General features: G+C 44.8%; 1 protein-coding gene across 1 annotated transcript in view; it reads right to left on the minus strand.

Moving 5' to 3' along the window:
• Window positions 1-7,984, minus strand: part of LOC124545838 — a 39,734-nt gene extending 31,750 nt beyond the window's left edge. Inside the window, exons 1-2 of the mRNA XM_047124796.1 lie at window positions 7,440-7,984; window positions 1,198-1,420 (exon numbers count right to left, since the gene is read on the minus strand). Of these exons, the coding sequence (XP_046980752.1) occupies window positions 1,198-1,420; window positions 7,440-7,984 (768 nt within the window). The remainder of the gene's footprint in view (window positions 1-1,197; window positions 1,421-7,439) is intronic.
• Between the last annotated feature and the right edge of the window lie 2,315 nt (window positions 7,985-10,299).

Raw genomic sequence — 10,299 nt, forward strand, 5'->3', positions numbered from 1 at the left:
TACGTGATTTACATTTCAGTATTCCTGACTTTCCTAGAACATTTTTGTATTCCCTCCTTTCGTCGATAAAGTGAAGTATTTCTTCAGTTAGCAAGATTGATTTGGAGTTATCTTGCTTGTATCTATGTCTGACTGTCCAACGTCTGTGTCTGCCATTCTTAGGGCTGTCCACAGCTCTTCAATTGAACGGCCTACTGCGACATTCCATATCGCCTTGCCCACATCCTTAGCGAACGTCCAAGGCGCCTCATCATTCCCCACTACTTCAGTATCCCACTTCCTTCCACACTAATTCTTCCGTACGATTCTCTCAGACTTCATTCTACTTTTCACCATTGCTAAATTGTGATCGTGCGGCCCCTCCCGCCGGAGATTCGAGTCCTCCCTCGGGCATGGGTGTAAGTGTTGACCTTAGCGTTAAGTTAGTTTAAGTAGTGTGTAAGACTAGGGACCGATGACCTCAGCAGTTTGACCCCTTAGGAATCCACAAACACACATAAATTGTGATCTGAGTCTATATCTGCTTCTCTGTACGCATTACAATTCAATATCTGATTTCGGAATTTCTGTCTGAACATGATGTACCCCAGCTGGAACATTCCCGTGTCTCCTCTTGCGATCTCTTGTGATTCTTGAACAGATTATTCGATATTACGATTTGACATTTATTGCAAACTCAATAAATTACTTTCTCCTTTCTCCTTCCTACTATCTAGACCATATTCTCTTGAAATCCTTTCTTCTATCCTTTCCCCTAAAAACGCTTTCCAACCCTCTATGGTTACTTGATTTTCGTCTCCCTTTACATACTGCCTTACCCGTTCAGTTCTCTCTTATACTTTCTCCATCCCCTTATCTACTGCTTGCGAAGCGCGCATGTATACTGAACTATCGCTGACGGCGTTTGTTTATCGAATCTGATGAGAGCAATCGTTCGCAGTAGCTCATTCTCCTGCCAGGGGATGGGCCTTGTGGTTCGCCAGTACTCCTTGCCCAAGACATGCGTGAAGTGCGCAGACACCCATGCCAGCAGCAGCTGACCGTTCCCGAGGACACACACACCCAAGTGTGCGAACTGTGGCGGCCCACACGTGGCGAGTTACCGCGTCTGCGAAGTCGTCAAGGCCGCAGTTGCTCGCCAACGTGGACAACACGCACAGAAGTGACTGCCGACCGCTCTCTCCGCCGTCCGCGTACAGGAGCACAGGCGGCGAGGAGTCCGGCAAACACGAGGGCGACGCCGGCAGCCGATCCTGCTACTTCCGCCCCCACTGAAGGCGGCAACAGAAAACGACATGTTCGCATCAGCAAACGTGCTTGATAGGGCACAACAACACCAGAAGATTTACGCACAAGGAAGATGCCACCTCGTTGGGAGGCGACAGGAGTGGAAACACCCCAGCCGCCGGCCGCAACCCAGCTGCACCCAGCAACGGCACAGCAACAGCTGTGCAGGAAGGAGAGTTGTCTACAGTCGTCTTCGCACTCTCTGCAGTAATCGAAAAGATCTCGCACCTGGCCGAAACGCTGCAGAGAGTTGCTGACAGCCACTCCGGCGGCTGCCCAGCAACAGTCGGAGTAAAGCGCACCCAACGCCGTCCGCGCCGGGAGCAGCTATGTCGGCCTGTCATGGGCCGCCACAGCTGACTACACCGCAGGCAGCAAACAAGATATGAATTCTGAGAATGGAAAAAAGACGACACGAAGTCCAAGGGAAGTAACGTCACACACACACACACACACACACACACACACACACACACACACACACACATACCACAGAAGACATGGAGGCAAAGAAGGAACAGCCTACTAGGACTCCGACTACCCAGTGATCGGAGAGCCCTGATGAAGCCCGCCTCATTCGTTCGTTCTGTCCTATCTTGGCACTCATAACAAATCTTCCTGTCATTATACCATTTTATGGTGCTATTAATATTACCCTATATTCGTCTGACCAGAAATCCGTATCTTCTTTCCGTTTCATTTAACTGACACCCACTGTATCTAGAGTGAGCCTTTGCCTTTTCAGATTTTCTCGCTTTCCTTCTACGTTCAAACTTCTGACATTACATGCTCGTAGAATGTGGTCGCTTCGTTGGTTAGTCAACATTTTTCTCATGATCACCTCCCCTTTGACAGTGCACTTCCAGAAATCCGAATGGGGAAGTAATCCGGAACCTTTTACCAATGGAGATATCATCAAGAAACTTTTTCATTTTCTGACTACATGTTCTGTGGGTACAAATTATGTGTCTTTATAGCTGTGGTTTCCTTGCCTTCTGCATCCTCATGTTGATGATTGCTGATTCTTCCGCCTTTCAGGGACAGTTTCTCATCCAAAGGACAACAGAGTGCCTTGAACCTCTGTCCACTTCTCCGTACCATTTGGTAAGGCCTTTTGGAGAACGAGGGTGACTTCTTATGTACGAACGTCTTCGGTCGCTATTGTTGATGACTTTTATTCAGCATTCAAGCACAGCTTCGATTCGAACCGAGAAAACACGACGTTTTGATTACTAGTCAAAGACGCTACCTGTACGTTTCGTTTACTGATCCCATAACACAAAACATACGAAAAAGTGCTTCAAAAGCTCACGTCGTTGGGTTTCTTGAGTTTCCCCTATTATTTCTTCATCTGATATGCGGGGGGTTTTGTTGCAAGATTAAAGGTCCAAAGGGCCTTGGGTATTTCCAGTCAATCTCTGGCGATGATTTCTTTACTGTGAAAACAGCACAATGCACTGTGGCACAGAGTCGACGTAAAACTGTTATTGCTCAGATGAAAAGTCAGAGGAAAGCTGTAACATAACACCTCCAATATAAATTATACCTACTAAAGCACTGTGACATTCAAACCACTCTACAGGTTGAGGGCTGCTTTACCAATCTTACCTTCTCTTGTATTATGCGTGTATTTCTCACATCAATATATATACGCGTTTTTGCTTTCTGAAACACATAGTTCGTTCACTGTTCCTCTTTGTCTGTAACATTTAGGCATGTTTTGGATTCTTCTCTCTTACCAGTTATTGTCCTTTTACTTTTCCTTACTCTACACCTTATCCCATTCCTCACTGAAATTTCAATCCTCTTTCTTCTATCCTTGTAACAGCAAGCTTCCTCTCAGTCCTCACGAACCAAAAAAGGCACACTGTTTTCTTTTAATTTCTTTCCATGCCTAGGATTTATTGCAGCATGAAAGAATGTACTTGTTGCAGCCAAATAAAAATGCAGGTACTTTCCTTGGCAACGCAAGAAACAGAGGAAAGAGAGTCAGGCCGTAACAGCTGGGCGGAATTTGCGCAAGGGGAGTCCGCTGATATCGTAGCCATTACAGGCGCACCACGAGCTCGTTATCTCACACCATAGTCAAGCTGGGGCCAAATTACGGACGCAGCAAAAAGACAGAGCAGCTAAGATTCGGGTACCCTTTGATTCCCCCATGCCCATGTCGCTGCGACGTTACGAGTTGTGACTAAGAAACCAGTATGGCAGCATAATAAGCATGGGCCATCCCATATAAATACTGCTTATTTCTCAGTGGACATACCAGCCGACCAACCTGGAGGAGGAACCTATGCCGGCCTATCATCTGCTCATCCAGCTGTCTATAAGCTACTATGGAGCAGCAAAACCCTCCCAGGGGCATAGATGCTGTCACTGCAGTACTGCCATCCACACCAATGGGGAGGACTTGGGCGCCAGTGGGTCTCTTGGTGATCTACTTTACGGCCCAGACGTGCAGGCGCTCATCCATCATCATGGGAGGCTGAAGTCTCCACTGCTCACCTCCTGCACCTGTGGGCAGACATAATCCATCTTAGGATCTCAGACACTGATATCCACAGCGCTGCCCACTCTGGGTGCTTGCCCTACCTGTGGACATAGACGTAGCTGCAGCACTGCCATCCGCACCGACTCTGTTGTGAAGGACTTAGCTGCCAGTGGGCAATTTGATGGCCTACCTTACGCCCCAGATGTGCAGCTGCTCACACATCACCGTGGGGGCGTGCAGTCTCTGCTGCCTACCTCCTGCTCCTGTGAGCAGACTCGACCCTCCCTCGGGACTTAGACGCTGGTAGCCGTTGTGCTGCCACTACACTAGTAGCCACGGTGCTGCCATCCACGCTGAGTCTGACTGAAGGACTTTGCCGCCAGTGGATAACTTTATGGCCTGCCTTATGGGCCCAGACGTACAATCGCTCGTGGGTAAACTCCACTGGTGCTGTAGTGCTACTCAGCATGGCTCCACACTCTTACCACAGGGCTACTGGTTGCCACTGGCTGCACAGTTAACGTACGAAGTCGTCTCACCACCTTAGTACCTAATGCTATCCTTGTCACTGTAACGGCCACGCATACCGCCCCCTGGTGTCAACGCATTACTGGTGGGGCAAACACTGCTTCCGCCCTGTCGCAGCGGGCAGCCAAAAACATTATCTCAGCATTTGTGTATTGCTGAACAATAGACGTTTGGTCTTTTAATACTGTTGTACTAACGTCTACTGGGCGCCACACATACACACACCCAACAACCAAGTGGCTATCCACCCACGTTCGAGGGGTGGTGGTTCTCAGCATCCTGACCTCGACCTGCCCTCAACCACCACCCAAAGTAATGTCCAACTGCCTGGCGTTACACAGTAAATACATTATTTATTTTCATGTACCTGTACAGAGTTTTTGAAGTCGATGTCGTCATTAGGCAATACAGTACATACGTGTGTAATTTCATTCAAAAATTATTTTTAGCAAAATTCAACAATAATACGTTGTGGAAAAGTACAGTAAATGACACAGTTCTCACGCATTTTGCATAGCCCCTCTCTCCTTGTGGATAGCTTCAAAAATAAGAATCTTTACCCTTGTACAGTTTCTGTATTAGGCATTAAAATCCTTATCGCACATCATCGCTTTTTTTCTCTTGTTTGTTAAGCCACAGTGAGACTATCTGATAATCCTTGAAGAGTTGTGTGTGCTATGTTTTCTAGAATCGGTTTATTCTTATTTGGCACTCTTCTGGAGAGAGATAGCTTATCTAATTTTCTTGGAACATTATATAGTTTATTTGCAGCAATTAGATGTCCAAATGGTTTGTTCTAGATTTTGGAGGTGCACTCATCACTGAGCACAGTTTCTGCAAAGTCCTCTACGTACTTAGTGCATCAACTAAAGTAGCTTAATATCTTACTCTCCAATAAGTCCAAAATCTGTACTGGCAATTTACTGTTTTCCCTTCGTCATTATAGATCTTTATGTCTTTTCTATTGAGTGTTTCAGCACCTCATCACAAAAAATACAAGCGAACACAGCGAACAGTTGAAATCGGTTAAAATTAGATAGGTCGATGAAGACCTGTTGCGTAGCAAACTACTACGCCTGATTTAACGATGCTTCATTTCATTTTTCTGTGGATACATGTCAGTAGATTGGTACACATTACTCCAACTGACTGTCCTATTTTGCGACACATTTCATGGCATGAAAGAAACTTGCTGTGCCTGAAGGAGTTGGCTGCTCTATGCCGCGAAGGTACCAAACACGTAATGGGGATTTTTGGAATTTCCAATCTAAATTTATTCAAATACATCTTTAATTAAATAGAATTTGTATGCAACTATTGTCAAACATACTGAGAGCCTTGCAGACGTCTCATGAACAAAATTTATTACGCGAAATCAGAAATGATTACATCCTGTCATTCCTGAAAGATTGACGGTGTGATCCTGAGTACGAGAACATGTGTACAAGTTTTTCGATTGCTGTGGCAAGATATGTGGTAGAGGGCATATTACGTACAGTTACTATTCTCCACTCCCCGCCCTTTTCCTCCCCCCCCCCCTCCACATCACACCATTTTGCATTCGCGAGTAGTGATGAATGGGAAGAGTATTAAACGACGACCTTGATTAGTCATTGTAATATTCGCTAAGAGTTTTATGAGTAATATGTTGCTACAATGTCTCTGCTACAATGTCTGGCACTGGAGATGTTTTAGCAATTCCCTAACGCTCCCTCGCTTCGTAAAGAAACCTATGACTACTCGAATAGCTCTTTTCTTATTCTATTGTGTTACGTTAACCGAATTCGGTAAAGTCCAAGACTGACGAAAAATATTTGCAGCCTAGATTGAACGTACGTTACCATCGTGAATAATTTACAAACCCTAAAGATTTTTTTGTTGAATCTCACCCTTTCTCTAATTGTCCATACTACAACAATGAAGTAGTTTCATATAAATTGGTAACTATGTATTCACGTTCCTGACTGCTTCCATTACTTGATTTAGATGCTGTACTAGAACGCTATGCGGCAGTTTCGCATACCAATCAAATACACTTTACCAAACCATGAACTTTATCTTCCCTCCTCATCTATGCCGGACACATCTGTATGTCCTGCACGTACTCCAAATGTGACTCTAACAATCCTGTTCCCTCCTTCCCCTTCGGCACCCACCAATCCCGGCACGTTACCGCATGTTACGTCCCAGCGACCCCACATCTAAAAAACTTTTAGGCTTCTCCTAAAACAATTTCCGCAGCTTTTCCCTCTCAGACAAATAAATATACTCCGTTACTTATTCCTTCTGTAGGACAAATCCAATCCTTGTTGTCGTTTCTCACATCAACGTTTCCTTCTCTTTTCACATTCTCTCCTTTTCTTTCCTCTACATAAACATGGTGTGGGCTCCATCCTCACCACCCCTTTTTTTTTAACCCTACTTACTCGCGCTACACATTGCCACGTATCAACTCACCAAGCCCGTTACCACAGAACCAGGTAAGTCTGCTACTAAAAATTTATCCTTTTTCACTGCACTGAAGTGCAGTGGGTCGTTCTTATTCCGAGAATACCATTCATTTCTTTTATTTTAATTTTTAAAAGACCACAAACAATTTCGAACATCTTTATAGTACCATGTCCCTTTTCAATAATTTTGAAAACATGTACTATTTTATCATCTTTATATTTTGAAACCATATTTGAATATTTTTGAAAAACAATTTTCTGCTGAGAGCGACAGTTGTACCTCTACTAACCCAGCTTAACCCTGACAGGCAACGGAAGCAAATAACAATAAATAATCTGTTGAAGTTGTTACATTTTTATTTTCATTTTTTTCTACCTGTGATGAATCGGCAATATAACTGGAGGAGGACTACAAATACATGATCAGGATCGACTAGCTTTATTAGATTGCTATTCCTTCATGAGCGTATTACGATTTTGGAGAAAGATAGAAAATATTAATTTGGATGGCAAATGGAAATTTCTCACTGCTCCTGCGCAGTATGTGAATAGCCACCGGGCGCTTTAATTTCTGAGGTGCAGTAGAGGTCACCGGATCCTTACTGCATACTTGCGGATTTTTAACGCTGCATTTTTAACATTTCGTGTCTCACAGCATAATTGTATTACAGTATCGTACGTACCTGAGGATTTCTTGATGACTTTCTATGCACCGGCGCAAATCTTTGTACATTTTACAGTCATATTCGACCTCCGGTGACTTGTCATTACAGATACGATACTCTGTTATTGATTTCGCCTCAGTTCTCAGATTCTCCATGCGTACCGCGAGAATCTTGAGCTGTGCGGTGACTAGCACCATTATGGCCACGAACTGGCAGTCGAGAATGATGCTGATCTTCCCCAGCCAGAAGGCCGAGCAGCACTGGAGAGCGTAGGACATTTCGTAGAAGCGGTAGCTGCCATTGCCCGACCAATCGTGCTGGACGAATGGTAGGCGGTGTTGGCCGGGGTAGGCTATGGCGGGCATCGGCAGCCAGAGGCACGCCTGCACCAGCATGAAGAGGAAGCCGGAGAGCGGGAAGCGCACCGCGTATCTCTTCGAGTCCTCGAGGACTTTTTCCAGCTGTGGGTCCTTACCGCTGTACTCGTCCTGCGAGGACACCAGCGCGTCCAGCCGGCGCACCAGGGCGCTGTAGAGCTTTCGGTCTCGCACGAAGAGGCCCATCTTCATGACACCGCTGCCGATCGTGAACGTATTGGTCAAGACGAGCGTCGTCTCCTCCATCTGCCGCCAGATGAAATACACCGCCAGAGCACCGTCCACACAGGTCGCCAAGCCCATCGAGAAGATGATGGCGCCATATGCTCGGAAGAGCCACGAGTCGTTGAGTGGCCACACCCCTCCCAGGAACAACAATCGGATGCTCATCTTGAGTACCGATCGTCCACTATCTTTCCAGCATAGCCGCTTTTCCCAGCCGTTTGCTTCCATCTCTCCGAGCATTCCACGTTACCACCGAACACGAATGGCGCCGTCAGACCTACTGCTGTCTTTTCGACTGGAGTTGCGAAAGTGCCGAAACGAGAGGGTCCAGATCTTAGCGAGATAGGCGGCACAAGGCCACGGGATTCTCTTAAGAAATCCGTGTCTAACGTAGCGTGTAATTAAATATAAAAGTAACAGTTTAAACTTTCAGCTGAAATTGTAGCTATCGTCGCGAGACGTGAATTATAGAGTGGCCCAGCGTTAGTCAAAAGCTGACGTACTCGCATATTTACCTCTTGGTTACACAATATAAACAAACGCAAGAAGTCAATAAAATTAAATAATCAAGACTCTACAGTACCTCGATACTTCATTTAACATGGTCGCTGCATGCGATCTTTAAAAATTATGACATTTCAATTTACGTAACTGCGTAACAGATAAAGGAGAAATTTTCGGCCATCTCAAGAAATACGCACATATTCCTGCATTTCGCTACCAATAAGAAATAAGTATGGTACGGATTAACAATATTCTGTAAAGAATAAATTAAGTTTGTCATTAAAGACGGAGCAAACGCTCATACTGAACAGGGGTCGGACGACGCTTTCGGCACAGACTCTTAGCAGACACTATTCTCACACTGACCTCAAACGATTAAAGGGAACCACGAAAACTCTGGATAGGCGCACGGGGATGTGAGTTCAGTTTCTCTCTGAAACTATTCCAGGGGCTGCCCCACTGCACCACCTCGATCATTTTTTTTTCCTTTATTGAGTTTCGATTCCGACCGAAGGGGGCGGGCTGGCAGCAGCTTAGTACGCTGCTCTTCCGCCTACAGAATTTTTAAAACATAAGAAGAAGATAATAATAAAAGCAGGCGATAAAAACGGTGACTTAAATTGTAAAATGGCGGAAAATTGTGGAAGTTAAAACATAAAACAAAGGGTTGGCGGTGCTATCAAAATACACAGGAAGCAGACAGGCAAAATAGTAGACAGACAATTAAAAAAACACGGTAACAGTCTGGTTTCTGTTCGCAAGAGATATAAAAATCACACCCAGCGACAGTATGATTTCCGTTCGAAACACTTAGGAGTAGACGTACAACACTTAACCAACGCGCTCAGAATGCCCCAGCTTATATACTAATATACAGGTTGATATACGCAATATAACAGGACAAATGTTGTCACAAAAATCTCGAAAAGTACTTGACCTATGTACTTCAATGTTCTTGGCCGATTTACTTCAAATTTCTACGTCCAGTTAAAGAAAATTAATGAAAAATTAAACGCCTAAAAAAACAATATATCGTGGTAAACTGACTGTAATTCCTATCGCGAAAATAAATTACGGCAGCGATACCCGTCTTGAAGATAGTACTATCAGACGTCGCTATCTAGTGAGCGAAAGCTCGAGAATTTGACAGAAACATGTTTTCAGACTTTTATTTACTGGTTAGTTGCCGTTGTTAAATATGCAATGAAACATATATAGCGGCCACTATCATCAATAGGTATGCCGCTGGTGAAAGTGTATTCTATCCTCGCATTCCGTTGACATACAGTGATTAAATATTCCGTTCGATTTAATGCAGTTGCCCCCTTTTTTTTATTTTTCTTCTGTGTTCTCTCCCTACATTCGGCTCTTTTCCCCCTCCTCTGTCCAGGTCCTTTCCCTCCCCCCCCCCCCCCCCCATAGTCATGTGTACTCTGTAGTGTAGTGCTTTCCGTGAGTGTTCAGTGTTGTGCGTCCACTTTTTAAGTGTTGCGAACAGCCAGCATACAATTGCTAGGTGTGTTTTTCACTGTTGCGAACAGAAACCAGACTGTCGCGGGGTTTTCTAATTGTGCCTGTCTATTTGCTATGTGTTTTAATGAGCATCATCGACCCTTTGTTTTTATATTTTCTTCGCAACTTTTTCGCCATATTTCAGTTTTTAACAGTCACCGTTTTCTCACCTGAATTTATTGTTATGATATCTCCTAATCCAGTTTTTTAACTTTTCTGTAGGCTGGAGAGCGGCATATTATGCTACTGCCAACCCGCCG

Source organism: Schistocerca americana, chromosome 8, assembly GCF_021461395.2.
Source record: "Schistocerca americana isolate TAMUIC-IGC-003095 chromosome 8, iqSchAmer2.1, whole genome shotgun sequence".
NCBI classification, from domain to species: domain Eukaryota; kingdom Metazoa; phylum Arthropoda; class Insecta; order Orthoptera; family Acrididae; genus Schistocerca; species Schistocerca americana.